Source organism: Carlito syrichta, unplaced genomic scaffold (genome assembly GCF_000164805.1).
Source record: "Carlito syrichta isolate Samal-C Ts95f unplaced genomic scaffold, Tarsius_syrichta-2.0.1 Scaffold288107, whole genome shotgun sequence".
Classification (NCBI taxonomy): Eukaryota; Metazoa; Chordata; class Mammalia; order Primates; family Tarsiidae; genus Carlito; species Carlito syrichta.
The window spans coordinates 24130-40235 of record NW_007232203.1 but is presented as its reverse complement, the minus strand read 5'-3'; the positions used below and the strand labels follow the sequence as shown (position 1 = coordinate 40235).

Sequence of the window (16106 nt, the reverse complement as noted above, 5' to 3'; positions counted from 1 at the left end):
CCACTCCAGTGTCAACCTACTGGACTCCGGCAATCCTTCCACCTCAGCCTTCCAAGTAGCCAGAACTACAGGCACACACTACCACATCCGGCTAATTTTTTATTTATTGTAGAGACGAGGTCTCGCCAAGTTCCTCGGGCTGGTTTCGAACCCAAAGGCTCAGGAATCCACTCGCCTCAGCCTCCCAAAGTGCTAGGATTATAGGCTGAGCCACTGAGCCCGGCCTGTCTTTGTGGATCTTACTGGACAAATAGTTTAAGGATCAATCAGCTGTCAGGAACTCTCTGATGTTAAGCAAGTCTCATCCTTTGGAACCAAGTAATCTATCAGGGCACTTTGATCAGGGCTACAAGAGCACTAAATTATAAACCTTTCAAGGGCAGGAGCTGTCTCTCTTCCCTCCATCATCCAGCATAGTGTATGTGGCATAGCAGAAAGGCTAAGAGCATGGAGTTTGCCGTTAAGTGGACTTAGGATTGAATCCCTGATCTGCTACTAGCTGTGTGATCTTAGACAAGTATACTTAACCTTTCCAAGTCTCAATTTCCTCCTCAGAAAGATGGAGATCAAACTATCACCTTTCTCATAGTGTTGGGAGATTAAATCAAAGAAGGCAAGTGAAAGGATTAGATGTTAAATCTTATTTACTTATAAAGATGATGATCCTAAGCTCTGAACCACATAACTTCTATAGACACATTTAATTCTAGTAACAAAATCTCAGTATTGGAATCCAACCTTGCCCTGATGTTTGAATCCCCTTCCCAACGTACCCATCAAGTAACCAGTCTCTTTCAAAATTTGAAGATGGTTCCCCCATGTGTGTGTTCCCTGATCTAACTGGGTGCAGAATATGCCCCAAGTCTTTCCTTGTTAGATGCTTCAATCCTTTTTCCTTATAGGAAGAATTAGTTCCTAGACTTGTCATCATTCTGGTCACTTTTTAATAACTGATTATTCTGAGCACAATCTGAAGTGCTCATCTTCTATTGTACAAAGCTGACAATGGGATTATACAATGACCAAACTGATTTAGCATGATTAAGGGGCTGTAGTCAGTACAACTAGTAACAGATTGACTATTTGGAGTTTTTACAGAATTACTCTCAAATCCCTTTCAGATATTCTTTAGCAAGCAAGAGCTGACATAGTAAAAGCTATAATTTCCCATATGAGGCTTCTGAAAAATGGATGGAAGCGGGAATGATCTATTTGTAGTATAGGAACTATCAACTTTAATATTAATTTTCATTAATTTAGAATGGAAAGCTGCCAAGCCAGATAAATTCTGACATCACTGCCCCTCACTAGTTCACTTGACCAGACTGCTTAAAAAGCAAGACATTATTTTTAAGGGAAGATATAGGAACCCCCAAATCTTTCATACCACCAAGATCTCAGCCTCACCTCCCACTATTGCTGCCAGGAATGAATGTCCAGTTAAGCTTCCTCAGCCTTGCCCCCTGCCTATAACTTAACTCTCTGTTTTCTGGCCTTTCCTAAGAATGTCACTCCCATCTCCTCTACCTGTGCTCCAAGGAATAATGCAAATCCCACCCCAACCAGAGGAGACTCTCTCTGCTCTGACTCCACACACTCATTGCTGTTTTGCTTCTTTGGCCCTGAACCCAGATAGCCATATGCCACTAATATATCAGTAGGTGTATGTGTTCAATCTCGAGGGCAGAGACCACAAACTTCTAGCACAAGACCTTGCTTACAGTAAGTGTGCCAAAAACACTTTATAGATTGATTCTTACACACACACACACAAGCCCCCCAAAAAACAAAAAAATGGAGGGCAAGGAAGAAGAAAAGGCAGGGCAAATGACCTGCTTGCAGGGGGGAGCTCTGCAAACAGTTGCTCTGGCTAAGAAAAAAATAGAATGGAATTTGCATCTCTTAGAAAGAGCAAGAATCTATTTGCTCTTTGACCTTTCCAACACAAGTCAGGTCTATCCAGGCTTGGAATTAGTCCTTTTACATAAAAGGAAAGCTAAAGGAGTTATGGAATAATAAAAGAAAAAAAGGTAGAGATCAGTTGATGCTGTTCTAGAGTGCTTTTCTGGCTGACAATTTTTCCATGAGCAAGTGTGGCAAGTATGGCAGGTGTGCCCTCTCCATGCCTTTCTTCAGCCTAAATAACCCAAATTCCAATTTTACCCTTAAAACTTATTTCCATCATCCCCATCCCAGCAGGAGACAGAAAGCTGAGGGTATGCCTGTTGAGACCCAAGGGAAAGGTGCCACATAGATGATGGGTCAGCCTAGCTCTGGATGCAGGTGTTTAAGCAGAATCTCATTTTTACTGGCATCTATTTTTGATTTACATCTCTCTACTCTGATTTGGGCCCTGAAAGGGGTAAGTATTCCCACTTGGGCAAAGGTCATCCCCAGAAATGACAATGGACAAGGAGGCCAGGCAGGCAGAGGCTGGCTCACTCTCCCACCCCTAGCAGGAGTCCCCATCTTTCTCTTCTGGCTCTTCCTCCTTCTCTTTCTTGTCCCACCCCAGCTATGTCTGTTTTTCTGTCCTTTGTCTTTAAATCTCTTTCTCCCTTTCTTTCTCTGCATCCCTTGCCTCTCTTTCTCTTCTTCTTCTTCTTCCTCTTCCTCTTCCTCTTCCTCTTCCCCTTCCCCTTCCCCTCCTCCTCCTCTTCCTCCTCCTCCTCCTCCTCCTCCTCTCTCTCTCTCTCTCTCTCTCTCTCTCTCTCGTGTGTGTGTGTGTGTTTGTGTGTGTGTGTGTTGGGGGATTGTCTGTCTTTCTCCTTCTGTGTAAGTATACACTGTGCTCCCTGTCTCTTCCCATTCTCATTCTCTATCTCCCTGGCTCCTCTCTGGTGTGGCTTTTCTGTAGGACACCTGGGCTGGGAGTTAGAAGACCTAGTATGTGGTCCTGGCTCTACTATTCACTAGCTGTATGGTTACTTTACAACTCTGGGCCTCAATTATCTCAGTTATATAGTAGGTTAGCCTGTATGCTTTTTTGGGTCCTTAACAACGCTGAGATTTGGTCACGGAATGAAGTGAAACTCAGTTAACTCATGATGCGGTTGCTGTTGTAGAAACAGGAGAATTAGGCTGGGCGTCCCTAACAGCACAGGCACCAGGGGGCGCCCAAGGACCACTCAAAGAGGATGTGACTTAACTGCGGATATACTATGTGCAAGGCAGGCACTGTGCTCGCATCTCATTCAGTCTGATAAGGTAGGTAATATTATTGCTATTTTGGAGGTGAAGAAACTGAAGCACCAAGAAGTAGGCAACTTGCCCAAGGTCACACAGACAAGATCTGTCAGAAGAGGACTTAAACTTAGGCTGCCTGACTTGAGTCCATGCTTTTACCGACGGTACTACACTGCCCTAGCCACTGATGTTCGCTCTGTGTGCCCCAGCCATTGATACTCGCTCACAAGCTTCCCATGTCGGCTACTAAGTAAACAACTCTGGATTCCAAATGAGTGCTATCAAAATTATATACAAACATATGCAAAACTGTGGAAGCATATTTGTGTATGTGTGTCTACTGTGATCCTGAAAACTAGGACAAGCTCATGCATAGCTAGGAGTCCAGAGGACCAAAAACACAGTTCTTTACACCAACCCTCAAGTGTATAAGTTCAACACCCTTCTGAAGCCCAACTCAGACACCTGTCAAGCATGAATGGCTGTTTGGGTGTCAGGTAAGCAACTGAGACCCATTGCCAGATTTAGTAGTCCTTATTTTTCTACTTTTCTTTGTGTCTATCCCAGTGTCAAATACACAGTGAGTGAGTGGGCCAATGGGTGAGTGAAATTGTGTTCCCATAATTTATATTCAAATATACTGAAAAGAACAATAGAATTAGCCACTCTGGGAAATTCGGTTCCATCACAACTACTCCATAATCTTCTGCTTGCTTTTGCATAGTACTAATGATATGATGAACTGATAGAGTCTTAATTCCAAAAAGGCTCTCATTTTTAAAGCATGTTGTAAAACAGCCACAGGTGTAGTTTTATTGTACTTTTTCTTAGCCTTAGTTTAGATGTCATGGTGGCCACAGAAAAGTCTGATGACAGCAGTTCCCTAACAGTCTGAGTCTGTTAAACCACTCTCCTCTTGGGGAAGCCTTCTACACATCCTCCTCCCAGCCCCTCTGGCCTTCCACACACCCTCCTCCCAGGCCCTCTGAAGTGTTCAGAGCCCATCCTAGGATAACAGCTGTAAAAACAGCAGGAAGGTGAAGAGGATGACACAGATACCCTGCACCTCACAGCCCAGATCATTGCTGCACATCATGGAGAAGTCACTGAAATAGCAATGCTTTTCCTTTGTGCCTTCGGAGGCTGGCACCTCACTCTGTCTCAATCACAGGCTGCCTCCCATGCTCTCCTATGCTCAGGGATGATATATTTATCAGGATGGCTCCAGATGGCAGGAAAAGGCAACTGATTCACTTGCTTCTCCACTCCCAGCAGGTCCCACAAGGGTTTTAGAGCTGGGGCCAGCATATCAGCAGTGCCCATTTCTCCTGGAACTGAGGTGTCACCTCTGATGACTCAATCAATGTCCTAGTCAGGAGATGCCACTGCAAGGGAGTGAGGACAGCCCAAGAAGGGAGGGGGGCATGCCTGAAGGTCCACCTACTCCTAAGATTGACTGCATGAAGACCATCCCCTCCCCCCCCGAAGGTGTCACAGTCAATGATAAGAGTGTTCCACTCTCCTTCCACTCTGCCTGCCTACCTCAAGCACCCCGTGTCAGGGGCCCCTCCAGCAACAGTTGTGAAGGGAACCAACACCCCAGAGACATGTACAGTTGGAGCTCAATTTTCCATGCATATTTTTTGGACTATACTTTTGGACTATAGCACATCAATAACACAGAAGGGTGAAAGGAGAGTGAATTGTATAGTCCTGAAATTACAGTGGCCACAGAAAAGTCAGATAACAGGTGTTTGAGCACAAATGCCCCAGCCTGCCTTCTATACACAGTCTCAATCTCAATCCTGAGCTCCCAGCCAGCTCCCACTGGCCCTAGTATATCAGTCTTCCAGCAAAGCTTCCAGGGACCCCAATGAGACAGAAACAGAGAAAGTTCAAGGGGGGAAAGAATGGGTTATTTCATCTGAAAGGGCACTTGTGGCAAGGCTATCCTTTTGTGGTCAGAAACATAACCATTTCTTCATTATTTGTGGTAAAGGAAAAGCCATGACTAGTTATAATAATACAAAAAACCCACAAAAACAAAACAGATAAAGCCAGAAATAACCTGTAATCATGGACTGTACAGTGAACAACAGTCCATGTTTTAAATCTGGTTTCCCAGGTCTAACCTTGCCACTAAAAGTTCTTATACCCCACCAACCCCCACTCTAGCAGGCCATCTACATCCCCAATGGAGAAATGAGCTCACTTTATGTGGGTTCTACCTCAGATGGTGCTCATATAACTCCCCAACCCCCCAGAGTTGTCCAGCAACTTCACTGCCTGAGTAAGGGTAAAGCTGACCAAAAGAAAAATGTGCCACATGACCACAAGGCATTGCTCTTCCTGAGACTGAGTCTCCAACTGCACACAGTAAGAAGGCCTGGTCTATAAAGCAGCTTAGGCAGGAAGCATGAAATTCACAAATCCCATTTTTGTGGGGTTTTTTTGTTTTTGGGGTTTTTTTGGTGGGGCTTGGGGGAGTAGTTGGGGGCTAAACTGTCATAGTCTCTCCATAATCTTGGGTTTTCCCAGGCCTGATCACCTAGGTCAGGGACTCGAGCTTGGCCTGCCTCTCAGGATAGATGACCAGTGCAGGGGAGTAGAGCCTGTTACCTGCTGCACGTCCTGCTGGAAGACGCAGAGCTGCAGCCGCTGGTGGAGCCGCACCTTGCGGTGCTGCCAGATGCTCTCAAGTCGTCTTTGGTGGTGCAGCACCTCGTGCACCACATCCAGCACCTGGTGCACCGCCTTGGAGTAGTTGGCTGTGGCTGTGAGGGACTCAGAATTTCCAGGACTCAAGGGACGCTGCAGTACATCCAGCAATGCTTTGCCATCCTGGCTGACCTGCAGGAAGGAAAGGAGTTCAGTCAAGGGAGAGGAACCAAGACAGAGCAGAGAGAGAGAGGCAGGGAGAGTAGTCCTGGGGGTCCCTGATTAGGCCTCCTGATAATTTTTTTTTTTTGAGTTGGAGTCTCACTCTATCACCCAGGCTGGAGTGCAGTGGCACACTCATGACCACCACAGTGTTGACTTTCTGAGCTCCCATGATCCTTCTGCCTCAGCCTTCCAAGTGGCCGGAACCACAGGTGTGTGCTACCATGCCCAGTTAATTTTTGATTTATTATAGAGACGAGGTCTTGCCACGTTGCCTGGGCTGGTCTCGAACCCACAGGCTCAGGCAATCCTCTCGCCTTGGCCTCCCAAAGTGCTGGGATTATAGGTTGAGCCACTGAGCCCAGCCCTCCTGAGTATGTCAAGCCTCCCCAGCCCTGTGACAATCAAGGAATATACTAGCTGGCCAGAGCTCCCACAGTGCCTATCCTGCGGAAAGGGAGGGCAGAGCTCCCCAGAGCCCTGGGGCAGGGGCTTTGCTGGACCTCTGGCCAGTTATCTGTGAGACTTTCTCTCCCCTCTTGAATTTTAGCTCCATGAGTGCAGGGACTCTGCTTGCTTGTTGCTTTCTCCCCATTGCCTGGCACATAGTAGGCACTTGATAAATATTTTAACTGACTCCCTGACTAGGTTGGGCAGCAGAACTTCATTTCAGAAATGAAACCAGATGTAAGTTGCCACCATAATCCTTTCCTGATCTTTCTTCCTCCACTTCCTCTATCTGTCTCCAAACTTCTAGATGTGTGAGGCAAGTTACTTAACCTCTCTGAGCCTCAGTTTCTCTGTCTGCAAAAAAGGATAATTATGGTACATTCCTCATAAAGTTGTGGTGAGGACTAAATGAGGTAACACATGGAGTTCTGAGAATGGGGCCTGAAATGTAGCGTTGGCTACCAAGGTCCTCGTCATCGTCGTCGTCATTTCTCCTCCCATCCTCTTTATTTTCTCGTCATTTCTGTTACCTTTGTACTTAAAAAAATATATTTTTCTCTCCCTCTATACAACCCCCTTCTTTCTCCTGAAAAGCAGTCATAGCCCCATTGATCTAGAACATGCAGAGTAAGGTAGGGACCCATATACTATGGACATATCATCCATGCTCCAGGACTCCCAACACTTGCCCTCAGTCTGACAGCAGCGGGGTGACATTCTCTGTCATTCCTCTCATTGGGATCCTGGCACAGTCATGGGCACAAATAATTCTGGAAAGCAGCATCACTGGATCCATACCTGTGGCCCCCAGTGCTTGGCAGAGTACCCGGGAAAACATGTGTCTTTTTCATTTAAAACAGTGATAACTGGGACATTGATGGGAATTTTAAGTTCCCAAATTAACTTGGTTAACAACTAAATCAAACTTGGTTTGAAGTCTTCTCCAAAAGAAGGCTTTTGGAGAAAGAAATGGTCTTCTTTTCCTGTCAGCAAGGTAGTGAAGATACCCTTCCAACTCTACCCCACTGATGATAAGTGGGGAGCTGCCTGCCAGGCTTGCATCCTCCCCTACTCCTCCTTTGTCCCTAATAGTAGCTTGGTGGGGGGCCTGGGAATTCAGGGGCAGCTGGTACTCCTGCTCATGGGACCACAGAGATGCTCTCAGGGCTGGCAGGTGACTAAGAGGAATGTTGCAGGGGCAAGAGAAGAAATCACCACTACCCACCCAATCCCACCACCCCACCTCCCACAATTTATTGCCGGGGACGGGGAGGGGAAGTAGTTTATAAATAATGCAGAGATAATGCCCTCTAGAACCATGAATAAGACAAATATCCTCTGGCCAAATCCAGGAGAGTTCTCTTCTGGAAATTCTGAGCAAATGCTGTCATTGGTGCTATGCTATGTCATGGTAGGGTAGTTAGAGACAGAGGGCCAAGTCCTAAAACTCCAAGTCAACATGAGCTCCAGTCCTCTGCCTCAGTCTCTCCAACTGAGGACAGCCCACTGATCTCAGATGTGGGCTTGGAGGGCACATCTAAGTCTCACAATGCTAGGGCCTGATAAATTAATTGGGAGAAATATTATGTCAATGTGTACGACTACACCCACACCTCAGAGGTGTGAAACATGTAAGTATAATATTAATCTCATTTGTAGTCTCTATTTGTGTATTTTTTACAGGGAGTAGATTTAGAGGTTCTTGATCCATGAGCAGAAGCACAGTTCTATTATGAGAGAAAGCGCTGGGTCATTTGGTTCAGAGCTGATGAGATCAGATTTGGGTTATGAGTCCTCCTCTGTGCCTACTACAATGATAAAATGTTACCACTTTTTAGTACTTATTACTGTCGGGCACTGGGCCAGGTGCATTACATATATTATCTTTATAGTCCATAATGCTACCCTATGAGGTAGGCATTACCATCTTCATTTCATAGAAGAAGCAAGATCCAGAGTGTTTAAGTAACTTGCCTGAGGTCACACAGCTAGTAAATAGAGGAGCCATGATTCATGATCGGTTTTAACTTACCTAGCCACTGGTTCTTAGACTTTTATATGCATCAAACTCACCTGGGATAACAGCTATCAAAATGTAGCTTTCAGATTTCACTTCTTGACATTATGGATTCAGTCTGGTATGGAACCCAGGAATTTACATTTTTAACTGGCATCTCAGGTGAGTCTGATACAGGTGGTCCGGGAACCCATTTTAACAAACACTCCTGCAGCTGACCTGGCCCCAGAGGAAACACATGTGCTGGATGCAAATTCATTCTCTCCACCTCATCCAGCTTCCTTAATCAGCCCATCTTTCTCCACCCTTCAACCCTGCTACCTCAAAACTCAGGTCAGTTAGTAAATCCATTTACTTCTGTATGCTCATGCAGATGCACTTGTATGGACCTTGCCTTTTGCTTTAAGAGAACTTTTTTTTTTTTTTTTTTGAGTTGGAGTCTCACTCTGTCGCCCAGACTGGAGTGCAGTGGCCGCTCCCGGCCACCGCAACCTCGACCTACTGGGCTCTGGCGATCCTTCTGCCTCAGCCTTCCAAGTAGCTGGAATTACAGGCGTGTGCTACCACGCCCAGCTGATTTTTTGATTTATTGCAGAGATGAGGTCTCGCTGCCCAGGCGGGTCTCGAACCCGCGGGCTCAGGCAATCCACTCACATCAGTCTCCCAAAGGCGCGGGATTTCAGACTGAGCCACCGAGCCCGGCTTAGAGAACTTTTAAGAAGTTTTTTTTTCCCCTTAAGTTTGTAGTTTCCCCTGCTTTTGACTTTTGGAAGAGCCTTTTGGTTTACCTTCACATGCAAAGTAGCTTCTCACTCCTGCAAACACTTGTCTCCACACTGTGTGTTTTCCTTTGGATCTTTTAGTGAAAAAATTATTATTTTTTGATAAGTTGCCTCACAAATGGGTGGCAGGAGTAGTGTGTATGCATTCATTCACCAACCAGAAAGCAAACTCCAAGGATGCACAGCTTTGTTTCCTTATATCCCTCCCCAAAGAGTAGAAAGTTTAATCTTCACACACAGGGTGAGGCAGGTGTGTTGGCATGTGTGAGACAGAGAGAGACAGAGAGAAAGAGAGAAATGAATATGTGTGTGCATCCAGGTGGTGCTTGCTAATGGCCCTATTTTTATCTGTGTCCTGACTGGAGACATCATAGTTCATAGATTAAGGTTCCTAAAGATGTCACCATAAAGATAAAAACAGCCTCTCCTTAGCCCCACCCAGCCTGTCTCACAGTATATAGGCTAGCATTGTCACCACCCACCTACATGCAGCTATGCCTAAGACCCTTGGTTGCCCTGCTTGGCTCTTACCTCTGTGTAGGCCTGGGTCACCTGCTCATACAAGGTCTGGTGGTGGTGGATCGCCAGCTCCAGGTCCTGCATCTCGGAAGGCAGGCCACCTTCACTGCACATCTTGCACCAGGCGTCCACTCCTGATAGGAACTAGAAGGAGAAGCCGGTGGGTCAGTGTGGGAAAAGTGGGGTTAGGGAATGAGCAGGTTATAGAGAGAGGGTCAGATATCTCGGGAAGAAAGAGCAGAACTTTCAGAAGCCTTCAGAGACCACTGTAGAGGGTGAAGTTTTTTCTTTAATTCTACAAACACTAACCCCTGGTAAGAAATCAGACCCAGTCACCTGTTTAGGAAGGAGAGTTTCCACAAAGATGACTGTTGAAAAACTATAGGGGGCAAGGTGAGTTGGCTGGATGTTCAACAGATTATACCTACACAAACTATAAAGTACAGGTGTGGAAACAGTTCACCACATCCCACAGATACAACAGGACTTCTTGCCCTGAGCATACTCACTGGCACAGGCCAGGGGCTTCGTGTAACCTCATGAGATGTTTCCATACCTGCGCTTTACAGTGTGTATGTACACTGACTTGTGAACAGGAGCAAAAACCTCCTGACACAGAACCATCAGAAACCCCAGGGAACTTGCAGAGACCATTCCCATGAGGGATGGAAATGGCTGTCAACAGGACTCCCACTTTGGGGTCAGTCTTCTGAGGGATAGAAGGGGGAAGGGCAGCCTAGGGGGGGCTACAGTGGCAGTGGCTCCTGGGATTTGATCTATAGATACAGATCTTGATAGATATCAATTATTTAAAAAATTACAATTAACAACTGTGGAAGACTATGGGTTTCCATGAACAAAGGGTGAGCTAACTGAAATCAACCAAATTCATAGGGTGGAAAAATGTACCTTTAAAATGCAAATAATTTTTTACCCAACAGTCTGGAATGGTTCTGTGTATGACTCCCCTCGCCTGAGTGCACAGCTACATTTAAATTAATTGCCTAAATACTTTTTTAAACCATTGCCAAGAACAGCCCATATGAGGACAATAAAAAACTGCCTAAATACATAGAAAAAAATAGCCTTGAATCAGCCCCACCCACCCCTCCCCCACCCAGTTAAAAAGAAACCTGGTTTATGAGTGTCCCTGAAGGACTGGTAATACTTGAGAAAATCACATTAAAAAATAGATACAAATAAAATTGCTTCTGATCCAAGCCAGTCCAAGTAAGGAAACATGAAATAAACATTAACTCCTTCAGTCACTCTCAGTTCTGGTATTGTGTTTTCCTCTGCAACTGCTTGAGTTCTAGTCTTGATGTTACTGTCAGCTTTCAGTCCCTAGCATGGTGGCTGTTGTGGTTGATTTTTCATTCTGAATGTTCGGCTATTTCTTAGCAATTCTGGAAGAGTGCCAGGTACCATTCAGAATTAGATCTTATGTACTTGTTGACATCTCAGCAGTTTCTCTGCTCTACCAATATCTACTTTATAGTTTCAGTTTAGTTGACATTTTTGCCAATCAGGAAGAAGGACTGGGAGAGGTAACCTCTTCAAGGACCTTGGAACTTTTCTGTAATACTCCAATAAGGGTTCTACAGCAGATCCCACAAAATTGTCAGCTCGGAGATTGAGCTTGCCAATCTGGATAAGCCTCAAATAAAGTATACAACTGATAAAGTATGCAAATGACTGGGTTGGAGAGAGAACAAGAGATTAGACATCAATATCGTCACAGTCCTAAAAATGAAAAGGCACTATTAGTCACTACCACCATCATTGTTAACAACAATAACCCAAAAAGGTATGGCTAGATCTCTCTCAAATTATAGGACTGTGCTTGACTTGTGACACAAGTTTTTATTTCAATCTTTGAGACATTTACAGGTGGAAATAGACACAAGGAGAAGAAATAAAAAGATACCAGATAGTATGTTGAACAAATATCCATAACAGTAATGACTACTGTTTAGTATGTATACTAGGAACCCTACATGTTCCATCTCTAACATTATATCCTTCTAACAACTCTGTGAGATTTATAATTAGCTCCACATTAGAGATGAGGAAAGAAGTTCAAAATGGTGAAGTGGGGCTGGCATTAGAATCCATATCTAGTCTCGTAGTCCAGACTCTTTTGATTGTAACATAATGCCTTCCATGTTAGAGGGAGTAACAGAGGGAGATTTAAGGTATGTCCAGGTGTCTGACTCTCCTTTACCTGTGTTGCCCAAATATGACATAAAGAAAGAAAATTAGAGGTTAAGACCACACGCTTTAATGTTAGACATATACCTGTTTTGAAACCCCAGCTGTCCATAGATTGTGTGATCTTAGCAGTGGTATGTTGGTAAATGTTTAACAACTAGTGTGTATGTATATATATATAAATATGTGTGTGCATATGTGTATATGCATATATATTACATATGCACAGGTAAGTGCATTACAAATTTTGCTGATATAAAGGATAAATGCTCTTTATTGTAAATTTCACATAACCAGTTGATTCTCACAGGATGCTTTTGTCAACTTTTAATTTATCCACAGTCAATCTATGGCTGCAACTGACAAACTTGTATAGTTCTGACACAAAAGCTGGTTGATATTTTCATTCATATTAAGGAGTAAAACAAAAGTGAAAAACACCTAAGACTTCTGTCAGAATATCACACTTACTTGTTTACCAATGATGTGACTTCTTTACTCAATTTAATAATATTGTTTGAATATAGAAGGAAGGAATATTTGATTTGAATGTACTTTTCACAATGTAACAGCTACAGATAGGACACATTTTTAAGTTTAGTCTACTATTTAAAACATTTTCTCCCTCATTTTCTTAAGACTCTAGACAATCAGTAAAATAGTAAGTAAAGACCTGGTCTGTAGCATTTGATGATTTCTATAGTATTAAACTCCAAGAACACAGAAAATAAAATATAATAAAATAGGAAGTGATGAGTTTTGAGTACTGTTGTTAACACATTTAATGATAAACTTATATAATTTAGTTTTAAGTAGTGACTGTTTTTAACAACCAGCTCACAAAATTCCTAGAAATTTAATAACCAGCTCTCCATGAGCTGGGTCAAGCCAGGCTCCAACACATTATGGGATCTTATTAAATCTCTCTGAACCTCAATGCTCCTCTCTGTAAAATGGATGAATAAAGTCACTGGCCAATGGTTGGCCATGTAGTAAGTAAATGGCAAGAAGTAATTATTGTTTCTACCAGTTACATTATTATTACATTATTATTGTCATCCATAGCAAACACTTCATGTAAAATTAGTCTCCCCTGCTCTCAGCACTCAATGATCACTTTACATTCACCCTTTGGTCTATGCTCAAAGAATGTAAACTAAGAGGACAGTCAACACACACACATATGCACCTAAAAACCAACTACTAAGCAGAATGTAAATAGGCTCTGCACTGTGTCTTGTTTGGATGGCAAATGAAGCTACCAAGAATTACCAATGTTTCTCTGTGTATGCAGGGGGCATGAAAGTGGTAGAAGATGGGTTACTGTTTCAGTGATTCAGTAGGGTCTACAGTGTTTCAAAATGATAGGAGAGGCTCTCTGTAGAGAGAGTGCATGTGCTCCTACCTGCCCTCCCCTGACCCCCATCCTTCCCATTGGCAGCAGCTGCCACAGGTCCCTGGGCCTCACCTGCTCAGCCTTCTGGTGGAACACAGCAGACATGGCAAGGATGGTGCTGCGTTCATCAAGGGCAGCAGCGAAGCTCTTCCACTCCTGGTCCAGTTGGGTGGAAATCTGCTTGATTTGCTGTGAGGCATAATGGCCAGCCTCAGAGAGGCGGGAAGCCACGGACATGATGCGGTTGATGTTGACATAGGCGTTCTGAGAAGCAAAGGAGAGTGAGTGCTCAGTGGGTCAGGCTGAAAAGACATCCATAGAGAATTTTTTTTTTTTGAGTTGGAGTCTCACTCCATCGCCCAAGCTGGAGTGCAGTGGCATGCTCATGGCCACCCCAGTGTCAATCTGCTGGGCTCAGCCTTCCAAGTAGCCAGAACTACAGGTGCATGCTACCACAACTGGTTAATTTTTGATTTATTGTAGAGATGAGGTCTTGCCAAGTTGCCCAGGCTGTTCTCAGACCTGTGGACTCAGGCAATCCTCTCACCTTGGCCTTCCAAAGTGCTGGGATTATAGGCTTGAGCCACCACGCCCAGACCATAGAGCATTTTAGGGGGTACATATTTGAGGAACTGGGCTACCCAACATAAAAAGTATGAGAGGTTGGTACAGGCCATACTAGTAGTATTTGCTTTTAGTCCAAGAGAAGTCTTTCTCTACGACAAAATCTCAGCAGATAGAAGGGACAGTAACCAAGACCTTTCATTACAGGGAAACAGAATAGATGCTGTGCCAACTATTTTTTTTTTTTTTGAGTTGGAGTCTCACTCTGTCACCCAGACTGGAGTGCAGTGGCCGCTCCTGGCCACCGCAGCCTCGCCTGCTGGGCTCCGGCGATCCTTCCACCTCAGCCTTCCGAGTAGCTGGAATTACAGGCGCGCGCTACCACGACCGGCTAATTTTTTGATTTATTGTAGAGATGAGGTCTCGCCAAGTTGCTCAGGCGGGTCTCGAACCCGCGGGCTCAGGCAATCCACTCACCTCAGCCTCCCAAAGGCGCAGGATTACAGGCTGAGCCACCGAGCCCAGCTTGTGCCAACTATTAATGCACCTTAATGCAGTTACCTTACACAAACTAGCTTAGGTAATCTTTACAACTATCTTATAAGGCCATTCCAGGGGGACAGCACAAAACTTTCAAGAGTACTCTTTAGAAGCACTGGCTTAGAATAGGACATAAGCTGAAGGAAGCAAAGACATTTCTCTTGCTCGGGAGAGGGCTGCACCCAGGGCACTGTTGCCATCTACATACGACAGAGTAGCAGTATTCACCAAAGAGGACAAAAGAAGCACAATAATTCTACATCTTCCTGTCACTTAGCAAAGATGTCTCTCCCTTCCTCCTGCCTCGCTCCTCCTGCCAAAAGAGCTGAGGCCATCAGTCAGGGTTTAAATAAAGACAGCATTTGAAGCCACACACTTCTCCTGGCCAGTAATAAGGTCTGTGGAAGCCTTTCATATTACTGCTTGATTTAGGAACATTTTTTCACCTCATCTCAAAAGGTGCATACCCAAAGAGGCACTGGTAGGGGCTCTCTTGGGCCCACTTTCTTCTTTCATCTTGTGTTTTGTTTACATGTTTTGTTTATCTTCATTCCCATCTTTACTTGCCAGTTAAAAATTCATGAACATGGTGTTGTTTCCTACTAGGTCAGCAAAAACCCCTTTAGGAAGGAACAAGACAAAGAAAGACCCCACAAACAAAAGACAGTAATGATTATAGTTATTTTTAACTGCAACCTCCTATTAATTGTCTGAGGTGTCAAAACAACCAAGTAATATTGTGGCATCCATAAGGAGCTTTTCTAACTCACACAATGTCTGCCCGAAGAAGGACTAGGGTGGCAGGTTATTCACACACCTTCATTCTTTGTTGTGATTCTCAAATGATTAGAAGTATTCCTCAGTAACAGCATTCTCTCTAGGTTCTATGAGCTCAGGTATAGTTCATTAATACTGGGTAGGTTTAATGAAGGTTCTTTATTTCCCTCTCCCATCTCCCTCCCTCATGATCTCCATTCATCTTTGCTGTCCCCAACCTCTAAACACTCCATCCCAAACCTAGGCCAGGTTAATAGGGTCTCTCTTAATTTAAAAGGCCTCTGTGGAAGTGTAAAAGGTTAAGTGAAGTACTTGAGCACAAATCCATCCTGATGTCGAATGGCCCCCATGCGTCATCTCTTATTTTAGTCTGGCCAGAGACCTTTGTGACACAGTACATTTCCTTAATAGAACTAGAATATTATTGACTCTTGTTATGTGAAATAACTATCCTTCAAATATTTAGGAATCATTATCACCCCTGTTTCCTGAGTGAAGACACAAATTCTAATAAAAATTAAGCTATTTATAGAACTCACAGAAATAAAGGGAAAGGGGGGAGGGAGAGAGAAAGAAGCTCACAGCTGAGACTTAAGACAAGTCCTCAAATAACTGACACACACACACACACACAGAGAGAGAGAGAGAGAGAGAGAGAGAGAGAGAGAGAGAGACAGAGAGAGAGAGAAAGCCAGAAGGCCTGCACTGATTTGAAGAATTTTGTCTTCTACACGAAGAATAACATTGACCGTCCCCCAGATTTCCTGCTTATGTCATTGTCTTA

General features: G+C 44.3%; 1 protein-coding gene across 2 annotated transcripts in view; it reads right to left on the bottom strand.

Annotated features, from left to right (window-relative positions):
- The window catches only part of LOC103255420 (kalirin), a 234685-nt gene that overhangs the window by 196688 nt on the left and 21891 nt on the right, over positions 1–16106 (bottom strand). For both annotated transcript variants that reach the window (XM_021710102.1, XM_021710103.1), the window contains exons 2-4: positions 13514–13705; positions 9847–9978; positions 5806–6036 (exon numbers count right to left, since the gene is read on the bottom strand). In XM_021710102.1, the coding sequence (XP_021565777.1) occupies positions 5806–6036; positions 9847–9978; positions 13514–13705 (555 nt within the window). The remainder of the gene's footprint in view (positions 1–5805; positions 6037–9846; positions 9979–13513; positions 13706–16106) is intronic.